Source organism: Leptonotus elevatus, chromosome 5 (assembly GCF_054856555.1).
Source record: "Leptonotus elevatus isolate MCC_2025b chromosome 5, RoL_Lele_1.0, whole genome shotgun sequence".
In the NCBI taxonomy this organism is placed as follows: Eukaryota; Metazoa; Chordata; class Actinopteri; order Syngnathiformes; family Syngnathidae; genus Leptonotus; species Leptonotus elevatus.
In genome coordinates, this window is record NC_141243.1 from 26267249 (window position 1) to 26284332 (window position 17084).

Genomic DNA, 17084 nt, shown 5'->3' on the forward strand with positions numbered 1-17084 from the left:
TAGGCGGAAGTTTCTGCATCAACACACTCACATCAGTGGGAGAGAAAGGTTTGTAAAACATAGCAGAGTTACCAGTGGACGGGTCAACTTTAGCTAACATGGGTGCCTGCAAGATTTGGGAACGAGTCACAGGCCAATGAGGAGGAAAAGCTGGACCTTTGGAAGATTATTCGGGGTCTTCAGGACCTCTTGTTCGATCCAGAACGGAGTCAGGGTGGGCACCTGAAAGATTCTGGACATGACACTTTAATTCTGCTACTTGATTCTGTAACTGAGCAATGTACCTCCTGGTCTAAGGAAGACCAAAGAGGAGGTTTATAGATGTAGTTATAGAGGACATGAAGGTAGTTGGTGTGAAAGCAGAAGATGCAGAGGACAGGGTTAAATGGAGGCAACTGATTCGCTGTGGCGACCCCTGAAGGGTGTTAGATTATTAACATTGTTTTTCTGTTTCAATTTATATTTTAATTGTTTTTGATATTAGTTAGAGCTGTGTAATAATAAGACAACAGTTAATTCATATGTTAGTCAATCTATAGTCCTTTGTTCTCTTCTCTGGGAAAGAAATGTCTAGTAAGGTTTCTGAGTTATCTAAATGGGGGATGTTTGAAAGTGCAAGCAGAGGTCTGTCCATAAATTTCCTGGTGCAAGGAGGTGCAGAGGACCAATTGTTTACCCACATCTGGAGTGGACTGAGATAGGAACGGAGTAGGATTATCAAGTTGTGTATTTCACTCTGCTGACAGGGCAGGATGACAGGGGGGGGAGTATTCTTTCTAAACAATGTTTTTGTATAAGTGTGCAAGAGCAGAGAGCGAGAGGCACACTTTGCGGTCACTGCTGATTGAGCAAGGATCCAAAGTGGCTTCGGAAATTTCTGAATAATAAAAGCTGGCAAGAAACTTCTTCACGAGATCTCAACTTTGAGTTTTATTTGAACACCCAGGAAATCAAAGAAATTATTTCTAACAAGGGATAAGCCAAAAGGAAAAGAAGTGTAATTTTATAGTTTTCAGAATTAAATGGTGTCCAGACAAGAGTAGGTGTTATTTCAAAGAGTAGATCACCTACAGTTAGATCAACTCCACAGTGTTCAATTAATTTCGCCTTGCACCTACATGTTTCCAGTTTGAGAGACAGCACAATTTCCCTCATCCGCCTTGCTTCACTGGGGAAAACTGACAGACACAAGGAGTTTGAGCCCAGGAATTCATTTTCCACTTCTTGGGACAAACTGAGACCATCTCTAAATGCAACTTTGCAAACATTAACCCGATTATACAAATTGTTGCATCCAATTGGGTTAAATTTTGGGTCTTGTGTTCACCTGATTAGGAAGTTCCACCACCTCGTTTAAGACTGTTTCTCTTTTCTTCTTTGTTTTTTCTTTGATTATTATGATTTAGTTCTTGTTTCTATTTCCTATCACAGTAGTTAGTTTTGCTTCCAAGTAGATTTTCTCAAATAGATTAGAAAATAAACATGCACAAAATGGTGTACTGTGTGTGTTTAATCAATTTATATTGACCTCTAAGCTGAACAAAGAAATAACACAATTGTTAAAGGGTTCAACCTTCATTTTAATGACTGATTCAACAAGGGTGTTATTTGTTAACCTGATAAAATTATCAAAAATATATGTGGTTCTCCGCAAATTCAATTTAAATATTAAGTTTGAGTCTCCTTCAATTAATGAGTCAATTGAGTATTAATTTAATAATTAACAATTACTGATTTAATTATTAATTGAACCGGTCTACCCTAGTAAGTGGCAAAATGAGTTTTTAAAGGTATTAATTGTTCATGAAATATAATGAAGTTATGACATTAATTATAGACAAAATATCTTCTTACTGTTGAAAATGGCTCAATGAGCCAAGTATAGTTCAATCATAACAGTGACAGTGAATTCAACACTGGGCTTTTTGCTGTGCATATAGGTTTTCAATAATTAAATTTATTAATAGCCGGAAGGGATTGACATACACAGCATCAATATCACCACTGCTAATTAAAAGAGCAGTTAAAAAAAATGTTTTGCTTAATGTGACAGTCAAATTATGAACACAAATTTACACATTTGCAAAACTTTAATACCAATCAACTGTCTTAGTTTTATTATGAACTGTAATGTGCTACACTATGATGAACAAGCACCATTTACCCCTATCAGTACTATGCAGCTCAAAAAGTACACAGCTCAATAAGCTCTACATGGAAAAAAACAAAACAAAAAATGCAACAGCACTAACACTAAACTGTGACAAATGAAATATTCCATCAGAGTCAGTTACAAAATAATCCCAGGCTTTTTACAAAATGAGTCAACATTTCCAAAGGTTCCAAGGATTGCTTATATACTCTTAATGGCGTCATCGATTTCTGAAATCTGGTCCTTCAGTTGGTTCCACTGTTCTGGATTCAAGGAGATGCCTGTAGGATTTGGAAAAAACAACATTAAGTGCCTTTCCTTATGTAGGTAACTATCTGCATACATTAAAAGACATATCAGTTTAAAACAAACACAAAAGATTTTAAAGGGGTTACTTGGGGACAAGGTAGGTTGAAAATAAATTTAACCAAATTATGTGTTTGGCATCTTAAGATTTTGCACAGAGCAAACTTGGCCAGTCAACGGAATCACTGTGACACAGCGGTTGCTGTAACATTGGGCTGTTCATTTTTTCTTGATTACCGCCGGTCTAATTTTGCAACAAAAATGTCATATGGCGACATCAAGTATAGCCATAATTTAGATAGCAGTCCTAAAAGTCAAGTCCCATGTCCAAGTTTCGGACGTACAGCTTTTCATATACCCCTTTTGGAGGCTCGCAGGCTGGCTTTGCTTTCCTCCCCCTTCCCTAGGAAGGACATGAAACCTGACAGTAAGGAGCTATAAATTATGGAAATAATTGACGACGCCATACTGCATTTTTTTTATAGCAAAATAGACCAGGAAACAAGACAAAAAGGAAGAGGCCCTATATTTCAGTATGCACTACATCACAGTGATTACGTGACTGGCCAAGATGGCGCTGCGGAGGGTATGCAGGGCTTAAAGTAAGTAATTGCATGTAAAAAACAAACAAAAACAAAAAACATATTTTTGTGTGTCTTTTCTTGCAGTTTCATAAACAAGGCTTTGAAGTGCATTGTTAACTTTAAATATCGTGAAGAAAACATTGAGCAAGAATAATATTCAGACCCACTATAGCATGACAAGACACTTAAGTTGACACGTAGCCACGTTCTGATTTTGACGTCTGTGCCAGACGAAAAATTATAAAATATTTCCATGTACCCCCTGCAATGTGCTCACGTACTAGTTATTTATGTCATTTGTGTTAAATACAGAAACAGCTCACTCAACTGAGACTGCGCCTTTTCTCTCGGACATTTATTTATTTAAACGGAAAGGATGTCAGCCCGCGTACTGGCTGAGCGGTGCTTGCTGTATTAGCATTAGCGATGCTAGCCACATTAGCATTGAGGCGCTGGAGCTGCCGTTAAATGCTGACAACAGGCGCCGTCTGATACAATGTCAGCGCAATCAAGTACCGTATTTCTTTTACTATATATATATATATATATAAAAAAATAAGGCACACTCAAAAGTCTTAAATGTCCTCAAAAATCGATGGTGCGCCTAATAGTGAAGTGCGCCTTTTTCCAAAATCTGTAAAAGTTGTGCGACTTCGGTAAGCGCTCCACTTGACTGTCTGTGTGGGAGCATTTCTGCCGACAGACAGCGGAGCAGTGCCGACATATTGCCGAAAGACTTAACTGAAAGATGATGTGATTCTTTCAGTTTCTCATGCCTGCCAGTCCTCAACCAGGGCCGGGTTTCCTGTATATAAGATACAGTAGGACGTCATGGTGCTCATTGCTTTCACTTTATGGAACTGCTAGACTACACCGAGTTACACCACAATTTGTGAATGGATTGTGCAAGCTTGGGCTAAACGTGTCTGCTTTCACTAATGCTGGAACTTTCGCAAAAGCCGGGCATAATTTCTGAGGAGCCGCACGGTAACGAGACTGACTCTGGCAATACTACACTGGCGAGAGGGAACCTAGTGTGTTTGATGGAGAACTTGTCCAGCTGTTGGTCTAAGATCCAGAAGATGAGGACTTTTAGGGATTTGTGGATGAGGATTGATCAAAAGTAACATGAGTACATTGTTAAATACTTCAATAAAGTACAACAGTACTCAGTTTTGCTCCACAACGTTAACTCAGTTTTGCTCAACAACTCACGCTAGCAAGTGAAAGCATGCTACCACATGTTTTGAGCTAGCGTATGTTTAACCGTGCCCGCGCACAAATGGTGCGAAGCGCCTTAGGTCTGTTAAATACAGAAATAAAGATAAAGAACTGAGACTGAGCCTTTTTATTCGGTGCGCCTTATAGTCATAAAAATACAGTAGATTTTTTTTTGTGTCCGTAATGATATAAATTTATTTCCACACGACATTGTGTGCCGACATAAATAATAAGTCAAGTTGTCGTTACGCCGTGACGCGCTGTTGCCAACAACTTCAAAATACAAATAACAAGGCATCGATGTCCATTTTATTGGTATAGTAAGGTTTATTTTCAAGTTGGCCTTATCGCGTGTTACTGTCAGAACAAGCGCTGCCCAAGGCATAAAAAAAATGCAAAAAAAATGAATAAATAGATCTGGTGTTTTTCTAATCCCGTGAGATCTCATCCCATCCCTAACTATTTACCAGGGTTGCACCTATTGATCGGCTGGCCCATCTTTTGGCCGTGATTTTCTTAATTTTGGGGGAATCGTGATCAGCCAATCCCTTAAAAATAAACCGATCTTTTCCACTGATCGCATGTCCCTCAGAGGTGTGAAAAAATCAGCCACTGTCCTCTTCTGCAGAGTGACTAATAGGCCTTTCATTTTTATTTGAGAACTACTTGCTGTGCAACCCATTTGTATTGAACCCCGATTTGCTCCCAATGTACGTGGCAGTGCCCTGCGTGGCAGCAGTCGGCCATTGGTGTGTGTGAATGTGAGTGGATGGGTGAATGTGAGGCATTGTAAAGCGCTTTGGCCACCATATGGTGTAGTTAAAAGCACCATATAAAAAGCAGTCCAGTCCATTTACCATAAACGCGTGATGTCGTGGCTAGCCACCTTTAAATGTAGCGAGGAGATTTTTATACTGTTTAGCATTGTCTAAAAAGTTTCATGACCCAGTGCCAACTCTGTTAATGGCATGTATACTTTCATGGGTTTACCTTTCTTCCCAGGCTTTATATCACCATCTGGATTCGTCCAGTACTCCCTGATGTCGATCAGAACTTTACCTTTGAAGTCCCGGACTGAGACATATCTCATCCTTCCTATCTGTAAAAAAACAAAACAAAACAAAAAACTGAGTTTCGACGATAATTGATTGACTCCCCTTAAACTCCCGGATGTTTTACTGGATTTTGACTGATTTTGCAAGGCCTACAGAATATTGTGTTCTATTCTATTGCTATAAAAACACGGAAACTACTAAAAGAAAGATTAGTCTCTTCTTTCATCAGGAAAAAAAGTACATTTGTGTTTGTTTCCGTTTTGCAGCAATTAGCATTAGAATATAGTTAAGTTACATCAATATTCACATTCCTGGTGAAAACACTGATAAAAAGAGCTTGTTGTAACATAGCCCTGGCTGATCTTATACTATGCTGCTATCTGCTGGCCGTTTTTTGTAATAACTACTATTTAATGTCAGAAGCTGCATCAAAGCCTTCTGTATGCTCTAGCAAAATTCAATACTTTTCCAAGACTTTTAAAGGTATTTTCAAATTCGTGATTTCAATGCTTTTAAGACCCCACGGGAACCTTGTGTTTTGCGATAGGTGTTTCTGCAGCATTGTTCTTATCACTTTCATGAGGGCGGCAGTAAAACACTTAAGGTGAATTCTCACAGTGCAAAGATGTTTTGAAGAGTCTCACCATGAAACTGGTTTGCATTGGACAATATTCTGAGTGTCTTTGCCTTCAGTATAGTTTTAGCTTGGTCTTATGGTCTTAAAAATTATTATAGCCAGGTAATTTTACTTTTCCAGTGTTTCCTCAGACGGAGCCCTCTACAGCAAAAGCAGCTTTTGATCCTTTCCTGGCGCAGAGGGCTCCCTGAAATAGTGTTTTCGTTGCTAGGTTGCCCTGTGCTGAGCCTTAGTTGTTTTGAATGTTTGTTTATGCAAGTGGATCGGAGCGGGGGGATATCATTTCCCTCTGCTCCATCTCACCTGCTCTCAATTTTAATGCACCACACACACTTGTATATAGACTGGGTGGGGTCACATTCACGGTGTAGGGGTAGAGTTCGCCAGTCGGCGAGCTGGCGAACTCAGTAACAGGGTTAGCTTTCACTAAGAACGCTGGGGTGACGATGTCAATGACGGGTGGATGTGGGGGTTCTCTGGGGGTTTGGGTGCGGCTGGGGCTGGGTTGTGGTGGATGGCGGGGGTGGGGGCTGTGGGCCGGTGGGGTGCCTGGTGGGCCTGCCGTGCCCCGTCCTGCGGCGTTGGGTTGGGGGCGCGGGCCGTGTTGGGGTGGGGGGTGCTCCTGGGTTTGCTCTCCGGCCGGGGCCCGGGGGTTCCCCCTTGGCACTGCCGTGGCCTGGGGGGCCCTGAGGTGTTGTGCTTGCTCTGTCCTGGGTCAACGGCTCCGCTCTTTGGTGGAGGTTTTCATGCATGTCAGATCCACCACACCAGCTTCTATCGAAATTCAAACACAATCTGCTTCTTCCTCTGGTTGTTGGATCGGTGGAGGCTGATGTCTGTGGATCTCACTCTGCTTCATCTATCTATCTATCCTTCCTTCCTTCCTTCCCTCAGTATCTCCTTTGGTCTGTTGAGGTCTCCCTAATTTGTTGGAATTTAGATGTTTCTGGGGTTGGTGAAAGACTCTGGTTGGTAACCCGGTGGGTAGTAGGTAATGACTGGCCGGTGCTGGATTTCACTTCCCTTTCTTTTTTTTGATCCTTCCTTGGGTCTCCTGACAACCTCACGACTCTAGCTGGATTCTGAAGTATTCGGTTTAGGTGAACGGTATGGGATTTTTAATAGGTTTTAGGTGAACTAATGAGTACACTCGCACATACAAAATAAAAAAGAGAGCAATGATGATGAAATGTCAAATCGGTAAAATTACAGAATGAACAATATTGAGCTCTCTAAAGAAAAAAAGAAAATAAATAGGAAAAAAATGGGGGAAAAAAGAGAATGATACATGTAGTACTATTCAATGTATACAGTTAGTTTTCTTGCAATATGTGAATGATAGAGGATGTAAATGCAACACTTCTGAAGATGTATAACTGTATTCTAGGAACTTCTAAATGTGCACCCGGTAGTGGTGCAACGGATTACAAAAGTTATGGTTCGGGTCGGATCACGGATCGGATACATTTTCTTATCAGCAAAAAAAAAAAAAGGAAAGGAAAAAAGATAAATAGTACTTTGTCTTAACAAAAAATCTATTCAAAATGTCTAATATAGCCGTGTAGGATTTAGTGTCTTCATTTGGTTTGTAAAACACCTTTTCACATTAAATAAAAAATAATAATAATTCAAAATGTCTAATATAGCCATTTAGGATTAAGGACACAACTTTTAAGTGGAATACGAGGCAGAAACATTCTTATTTTTACAAGGTTCAATGTGTAAAATAACAAGGTATTAATGGCTTTAAATTGTGTACCTATAATCTATAAATAAAAAAAAATTAAAAAATAATAATAAATAAATATATACATATATATATATATATATATATATATAATGAAAAGACCTCAACGTGCAATTTAAGGCACATTCCCTTCCTTTAAACATAGAGAGTGTATTTCAAAGTAGCCTTGGTCCAGAATATTGAAAAATTTTCCGCGGAAATTTTGAATGGGACTGCTGACTCTTGCAAGGTGGAAAGACGCATGTAGTACTTTTAGCAATAGTAGTAGTAGTAGGACTTTTAGTAGTAGCAAGTACTAATTATAGTAGTAGTCAAATGGCCAAGATGGCCGCCGACCCGGGTGGGCGAGGGGTAGAGAGTCCTTGGCGTACCTAATCAATTGGCCAAGATGGCCGCCGCCCTGGGCGAGCGGAGTGGCGAGAATCCTGGGCGTACCGAATCAATTGGCCAAGATGGCCGCCGCCCTGGGCGAGCGGAGTGGCGAGAATCCTGGGCGTACCTAATCAATTGGCCAAGGTAGTAGTAGTAGTAATACTATTTGCAATAGTAGTAGTCGTACATAGGCCAAGCCTTGAGTACACCAAGAAAAAAAAGGGGGTGAGTTCAGCTCAACGGTGAGAGAGATGATTGGCTGAGGCAGTTGCTATGCAGAAGTGAGAGACCAGGCAGTATAGCTAAAAAAGCACTATTTAAATAGCAGCGGATTCCATTGCATTAAAAATAATAATAATAATAATGCTGTGCTTTTTTTTTTTAATGTGTTTTTAAATTTTTTTAATGAGCTGAACAGTTTAAAATGTAAACGATTGGAATCGGTCAAGAAATGTGGAAGTTAACCATAATCAACATAAACTAAAAGTATCTTACTGTCGCTTTAAGAAACATGCACATTCACGCACACACATTGGACTTTAACATGTTGGAGACATCACGCACACACATTCAACTGAAATGTATGAGAAACGCTTACCTCGAACAAAAGCCTCTCACGACTTAACGGTTCAAATGGCTCGTTAGAACGGCAAGGGTTTGGGGAACGCGAGCATGTTCTCATTATTTTAATCGGATGAAAAATGACCAAACTAGAGCAGGTTGAAAACTTTTGATTTTTTAAAAATTAAGAGAGAAAAGGGCGGCGAAATTAACATGGGAAAGATGGGCGAAAAAGTGAGACTTCTCCTCGCTTAAAGTGGGAAAAAAAGGTACTAAATAATACCGTAGCCAAATAAAAGTGGGTTTGTCTGAAAGAAGACCCTTGTGACTACAAAATGTGCGAATTTGATGTCTAGTGAGCAAAGATTGTGGCCATGGGGACGAGTTGAAGTTAAACTTTTGAAAATAGATTTTTGTCTCTCTTCACTTTGATGCTAATTGCTCCAATCAAGCAGAGGCAATACACACCAATTTTAAAAGGCTATTTTTCTCCATTTCGCTCACCGTCTTTGAACCCGCACAGAGGGGAGAGCTTACATTCCTTAAATTTTTTTTAGCTAAAGTTGGGAAAAATTGCAACAAAATGAGCTAAAAATCATATCGGCCGGTTAACGTTTGCGCGTGTAGCGTGGCTTTGAAAAAGCTGCTTGATTTTTTTTACTTTTGTTCCCCTTTCCCATTCATTCCAATGGGACTTTTTGGGGGACTTTTTGGGGAATTGCGTCGCCATGGTAATTTGGAATTCCAAGAAAAGTAATTCCGCAGCGAGTCAGATCGAGCCGCATCGCTTGATACCTCATTTGTGCCGGTGCGATCTACGGTATGGGCCGCATTTTAGCGGAAAAATCTGTGGAAGAAAATAAACAATTTTTTTTTAAATCAGAAATAATAAACACGATTTTCTTAGGATAGTAATATGTGCCCGCTTTGCTTCGCAAGCAGTAGCTCTGCTACTGCTTTGCTACGCAGCAGTCCCATAATTAAAGTACGTCGGGTACCATCTGTCAAACTTACCAGCCGGCAGACAGACACTCATACACACATTGGTCATGCTAACAGCTAGCCACTTACGTCGTAGAATTCTACTGTTTCATACAATGTCTGCATAATTAATTAGCGGTTTCTTAGTGTCCTAAATTAGCATGTCAATCAAAGAAACGTCTAAAAGTAAAGTCAAGCTAGCTATCACGCCACGACGTGGGCGAATTTCAAAGTAAAAGTGTACTAAAGGCGCACTCACACTAAGGTCATTTCTTCTGTACCGCACTGAAGCAAGATTGCCCCTCCTCCCCTGTCCCCCTCCGGCCCGCACTCACATTACTCTAACCAAACCGTGCCCGGGCCCAGTTGCCTCCAAAATATAAGTCTTCACGTTGATTTACGCAAGGAGAAGACATCATGGGGGACTGCACTTCATCATCAGACCAACGTAAGCCCTTTGCTGCTGCCATCTCTTTTCTAGGGACGCTCTGGTTGTTGTATGGTCAACAGTTCTGGTTGCTCGCTAGATACGTACGTACGTACGTGACGTCATGGTTATGTTTCGCGCTGCGACTACTTGCCGCAGCTGTGCGCATGTGCAGCCAACCGTACCGTTCTCTGGCCCACCTCTCCCAATCGTGCTAAACTAGGGATCCAAACCGTACTCAGGCGCTCACACTACCGGACTTTAGCAGCAAGCGTGCTTGGCAATGGCCCTAGTGTGAGTGTGCCCTAAGACTATTTGCATTGCCGGCAAAGTATTACTGTATTTGGTAAACTTTATTTTGAAGTTAGGCTTAGCGTGTTACGTAAAGTATGTTTTAGCTTCCTTGACATGTCATGTCAGAATGTTATCGACTGGGAAATGCACACTTTGCAACCCCCCCAGGATTACTACACAATTGTATAGTGAATTTAACCAGAATTCAACTACAAATGTCATTGAAAAAATTTTGGGGAACCAACTGCCATCACATCGCTCTTTTGAAAGCAAGGATGAGAATAATTTTTTTGCCAAAATCCAAATATATCTTGTGAAAAAAATAGTAAAGCTCAAACTTTGCTAATGATAAGCTATTTCCAAAATTGAAATGGCAATTAACTCAGAAACAGCATCTTTATATGGCACACCTGTGAGATGGAATTGATTATCTCAGCAAATGAAAAGTTTTGACTATCACAGATTTAGACTGGCTCATGAACAATATTTGAGAAAATTTTTGATATTGTGTATGTGGAAGAAGTTTTAGATCTTTGCGTTCATCTCGTAAAAAAATGGGAGCAAAAACAAAAGTGTTGTGTTTATATTTTTGATGAGTATATTATCGGATTGTCAAATAACTCAAAGGGAAAATATAAAAAAAAAAACTGTACACCTAGTTTGTGAAAGAAAGTTATTTAGTGTTTTTTGCATGCAAAAGAATAGGCATGCTCACGGCTACACGCTTAAGCTCACGCCCCCGTCTTGTGGCCTAGGGTAGCAACATGACATCCATGTTTTCAGTTGGTCAAACTCTCTCATATACGGCTCTGGACGACATAGCAGTGAATCGTGATACATAATCGTCATACATTACAAGCTTTCGGTGCCAAAGTAAATCGAACATCCATACATACATGATCTGAAACGCTTGTAGTCAATGAAAAATAATTTAAAAAACAAGGGGGGTAAATGCAAATAATGAATACTACTACTTTGAAAATTTTTACTAAAACAACATTATTATTATTGTTATTATCATTTTTTTTTTTAAAGGCCCCGTAATTATTAATTAAAAAAAATATCAAAGCATGCGGGGTACTCCTTTCGCCTCAGACACGGCTTGAAATAAACGGTTTCAAATAGCAGTTTGCGGGTCTAAATGTGCATGTTTAGCCTCATCAAAACACAGATTTTGAAGTTTTTCGAAAATTGGACGGTGGAGAAAGCCCCAAAAAGCATCACGGGGATGTTTGCGCTACCTACAAGCGTGTACAATTGGTTCTACTACTTATGCCGTAGCAGCTATTTATAGCAACAAGCTTCAGCTGGCTAATATTGCATATAGACACGTTGTGCTTTCGCTCCTAAGTTAGTAATCATAGCGTCCATCAGAAGCGTATTTAGCCCATTTTTGGGGGTGCTTCAGCCACTTTTCACAAAGTTCAAGCTGGTGCTACATTACAGTGGACCATGTCCTACTTTGAATAGGAAAATAACAAGCATTTGAATGAGTCTCTGGAGAGAAAACCTAATGCTACACACTTAGCAAACTCATGCTACACACTTAGGTAAACAGAAAGTGATGTGATTGTTACGGCGTCCCGTAAGTCAGCCGAGAGGAGGAATTTAAAGGTGTTGATAAGTGATTCAGATAATGGATAGTTATACCAAAGTGAATACAATTAATATCACGAAATGTTATTTGTTTTCACAACGCAGTCCTGAGTTTTGATTTAGACTTTTGAAAATCTGCACAATAAATGTTTTCAAAATGACATTACAGTAGAGCTCAACAAGTGAACACCATTCAGACATATCAAGGTAGCTGAAAGATACTCAACGTAACACGCCGCCCAAGGCTAACTTCAAAATAAAGTTGACCAAATAATAATTGACGGCAATGCAAATAGCTTTAGTAGACATTTACTTTGAAGTTGGCCCACGTCGTGGCGTGGTGGCTAGCTTGACTTAAATTTTAGAGAAAAAATGTCATCCCTCTTATTTATTTAAATGCATTTGTGAAAAATCTGTCAATTACTGTGCCTCTTCTGTTAACATTTGATAATTTTACATAGCAGCACTAATGGATGCATTTATCATTTGATACAGATCTGTTTAATGTCACTTCAAAAGAAAATGAGAAAAGGTTAACAGTCATAGTGTATTATTTTTTTATAGAATAACTGAAAATATATTGTGGTATGTTATCATGATATAAAACAGCCTGTCGTGATAGAAGATTTTTTCCATGTTGCCCAGCACTACGGGATACCGTATCACCCGTAATACCGCCCAGGTCCAACCGTAGTTTGCAGTTGCTGAATGCACTCACTTGGAACATGTTGTCACCAGTGTTACTGCTGCCTTTGGAAGACCCGCCAGGTTTAGCACTCTCTCCTGTCTTTGCCTTCTTTGCCGGTTTCTCTGGTGCACTTGACTTCTTTCTCTTTGCCTAAAATGAAAAAATACTATGTGTTAAAATGGTTACACTTTACTGTTCCCCAACTAAATAAACACATTGGGAAATCGTTTTTACAGAGTATACAGGGGTTTATGTTTAGAAGAGCAAGAAATGGCCACCAAAATATTCCAAATAGCGAGTGTATTTGTAAGAAAACAGACCTTAGTTTCAACCTCGCTATCAGAGTCACTCCCAGATGTGGAGGAGAGCACTTCCTTTGGTTTAGGCATTCTGTAGAGAAAGGGATACATATTCAACATTAAGACAGATGTTTGGACCTGCAGCTAGCATGCATCTTTAATCAATGCCATGCAATACATATATAAACAGGACTAAGACTGCATTTAATGTACATTAAGTACAATCACACTAACCACAACTTTAATTAGACAAAAACAAAGCTAGTTAAAACAGATTATATTGCACTGAAATAACCATTGTAGTGGAGAAGTCGGACAAAGTGTGATTAAACTTTGGCTTCCAGGCTTTCATGCAGCATTTTATTAGGCCGGCAGCCCGCCAGGCTAAGTATTGATCAACTATTTGTTTCTTTTTAAAATAGAGCCCTGGATTTTCATTTTGACTTTTAAGGTCAAAGCAGCTCTGAACTATTTTGAATGATGTACTCATTTTGTGAAAGTATTATGTCAAAATGTCATGCAATAATATGACCATGAAATTGCTACTGAAAACTAGAAATGTAATGATATCCAAACGTCACAATACGATAATTATCACGATAAGCAAATCGCAATACGATAATTTTCACGATATTGTGGGGAGGCTGGCAACATTAAAAAAAGCTTATGATACTGTAGAAAAAAAACTCATAATAGTGTAAAAACAAAACAAAAATCATAATGGAAAAAAAAGCACAATATTGTGTTTTTGATTTTGTACATAATAATAGCAGTGACAAAGACATAGACTTGCCCAGTCATTCTATTGTCATTTAGATGTTTTCCTTCTCCAACACAGCTGATATATGATCAGCTCATCAACAAGCTCTGCATAAGCTTGATAACGATCCTGTTGATTGGAATCAGCTTGTGTTAGAAGAAGGAAACCTTAAAAACCTACAGGACTCCGGCCCTTAAGGACTGAGTTTGCCCACCCATGCTTCAGAAACTAATTTTGTCACTTTGTTGACATAAGATGACATCACCCGTGCTCAGGAAACAAGTAACAACCAATCATGGCTCAGTTTGTTGACCAAACCCAGAAAACAGGTGAGCCTAACTGGTTGTTACCCATTTCCTCAGCACGCGTGACGTCATCTTCAGTCGACAGCAAGTAGAAAAACGTGTTTTTAAAAGGTACTAATCGTAGGTGAAAAATAATAAAGTTATCAAATTTATTCTGGACAAAATATTAACTTTGTACTGCAGAAAATGGCTCAATGAGTGAAGTATCCCTTTAAATGTAGGTGGTAAAAATGCTGTGACAGTGTAGCTATTGAATGCAGTATTTCCTACATTTAATTAGCATGTTTAAATAGCCACATACAACGTGTACACAGCAAGTTTTTGTGTATTAAAAAATAACTCCTCTCTGAAATTGCCATCGACTTTTTCCAGTAAATGCCTACTGCTCTGAGCCAGCTGGGATAGACTCTTGTGTAGAATAAGCGGTTCAGAAGATGGATGAATGGATGGATGTTTTAATGACAATCAGATTTGTCACTATTTTAGAAAGACAGTATATAGAGGTCAGGAAGGAACGCTGGTTTGATACAAATAGTAAGGGAAACACTTTGCGTTATAGATCAGTCTATCCAATCAAATCAAAGCTATTGCCTACGGCCTTACATCATTTCGTTAGAGTGTGTGCATTCATTCAGTTTTTCAACGAATCCACTTACAACCTTGTAAAAAGAGCAGAGGAGACTTCGAATTACTTGGTGAATTCACTACTGTGAGTATCGATGTAATACATTTAAAATAATACTTTAGCCTGCAGGTCAATATTTTATCATATATGCATCGCAATAAACCATGTGCAGGCCTAGCCCCGATTGTTTGCATCCAACTACCTCGCATTGTTGTATAAAAAGAAGATACGAACCGTAAATCACATCTACTTCCAGATATGAAAACAATTTTGAAAAAAATATATATACAAATTTCACGATTTCAATTAGGGAATGCTTACATGACTTTGTAGATGATTCGTTCTTATTTGTGCTATTTCGTCTCCAGCGAAGTTGTTCCGCTTCAAAAATTCTTCTTCTCCTTCAAAATCTTCTTCTTCAAAAGATTCTTCTTCCTCGATCCCTTGATAAATCAGCTTATTGGTTCATTACCGCCACAGATGGAGCTGGAGTATATTACAGGCCCTTGTACCCCACGTTTAAAGGAGGTAAATCACATATGCTGCTCAATAAATGTTTGTATCAGTTTTCTGTCAACAACTAACACACCAATGTGCCCACATTTATTCGCGAGTGTATGAAACAGACAGGGGAGCAAATACAAAGGGCAGACTGTTTATTTTATTTTTATTTATTTTTTAATCCATAAATTGATGGTTTCATTCCCCCCGGTCCCCTGTGCATCGTATCATAATTTGATCTTGTCATTCTCTCCCATGAGTCCCATCGAACTCACTGGGCAACTGGGATCTGCTCTGTTTCAGTCAATATGGCGTGAGCCTACCTGGGTTCTTAAAAAAAAAAAACTTAGATCAATGGGGAATTAGCTAATATAACTTGCTGGTAACCTACACCATACATCAGTGGTTCTCAAATAGAGGTACGTGAAGGCACTCCAAGGGTACGTGAGATTTTGAAATATATTTAAAAAGTAGCCTATAGTATATGTAAATATTTAAGAAAATTATAAGTACAACATGTACAACAGTATAACATTAATTTTATATTCAGTAGGCTATTCTATTTCAGTGTCATACAAACCAGCATCTCTCCCATACCAGAATGGTCCAACCCAACTTTTAGTTATATCTTTTAATTTTCAAATAGTTCAAGAGAGACCACACAAATACAAATAGAGTTCCAAAGTTTAATAAATCAGACGATGGCACAACACTTTTTTTTCTCAAAGTATATGTTTTGTGGCTTATTAGCCTTTAATCGACAGGACAGCTAAGTCTTTTCTTTTTTTTTTCAAACAGAAATGCTTTACACTAGTTAGGGAGTACTTGGCTGAAAAAATATTTTACAGGGGGTACGTCATTGAAAAAAGGTTGAGAATCACTGCCATACATGATGCTCTGGAATGGCAGTGGGTAATGTCAGAAGCCAGCAAGCCAGAGTCACTTGTCCATAGTGTCGTCTATGACGTCTAGTATGGGAGAAGAGAGGGATTATGGAAAGTTGGGCCTTGTTCCACTATTTTTGAGGTAGCAGACCATAAGGTGGTTGGTTGATGCCGGTTGTAGTGGTATTCCCTCAACACTTTGGTAGACACTGGCTTGTGGGGAGGGAACGCACCCAATCGGCCTGTGGTGCATTTGGAAACAACAATTGGGTGCCAGTAAACCAAGCAAAAGGTGGTTTGGCAAACTAAACAAATCTATCTTTTGTGTTCTTTGTCATAAAATTATCTTGCTCTGCCATTGTGTTTTACCTCAACCAGAGGTAAAAATGATCGAACTAGGGATGTAACGATTCACTCAAGCCTGATTCAATTCGATTTTCAGTTCCCGATTTTCGATTTGATTCTTTTTAATTGTTTTAAATAAAGTAAGTAATAAATTACTCATTTTTTTAACATCTACATTTTGTCTTTATTACAAACATTACGTTTTTATAACTTTATTTAAAAAAACAACAACTCAAAACTGAACCAATTAATTTTGGCGGTTTAATTACATTTTTATCTTGTTATCAGTGCTTTGTGGTTAAGGTTAATATTCTGCCCTTGCAACACGTTCTCAGCTTTGTGCAACGAGACAGATAGTATGAAGACTGAAACTCCAGAAGCTTCTTTAAGGATTCATGCTGATTCTTTTACTATTTTCCTTCACAAGGAGGCTTGTCCTTCAAATTATTTTAATCTTCTAAATTGTATTGAAATACTTGCGTAATCTTTATGGATTATGATTTTAAATTATGTAAAAGGGGGGCTAACTTGATAATTTTTGCTTCTTTCTGTCCCTTCTCAAACTTGCATCTTATCATATTGTGCTTTTTTCCCTTTCCTTTATGTTTTTATTGCTGTGCTTGTTCGAGAGGAATCAAATCTAATAAAAATGACAAAGAGTAGACTATAAACAGATACAGTACTGCAAGTGTAACAATGAGTCCCTCCACTGGACTAATAATAAACTACATCAGCGACACATAT

At 38.9% G+C, this 17084-nt stretch overlaps 1 protein-coding gene across 1 annotated transcript; it reads right to left on the bottom strand.

Moving 5' to 3' along the window:
* Nucleotides 1–1937: 1937 nt before the first annotated feature.
* Nucleotides 1938–15082, bottom strand: sub1a (SUB1 regulator of transcription a). Its single transcript, XM_086076207.1, has 5 exons — nt 14932–15082; nt 12942–13011; nt 12652–12771; nt 5254–5362; nt 1938–2433 (listed from the first exon to the last, which is right to left on the bottom strand). Exons 2-5 carry the CDS (start codon nt 13008–13010, stop codon nt 2354–2356), a joined length of 378 nt encoding a protein of 125 aa, XP_085932333.1. The 5' UTR covers nt 13011; nt 14932–15082; the 3' UTR covers nt 1938–2353.
* Between the last annotated feature and the right edge of the window lie 2002 nt (nt 15083–17084).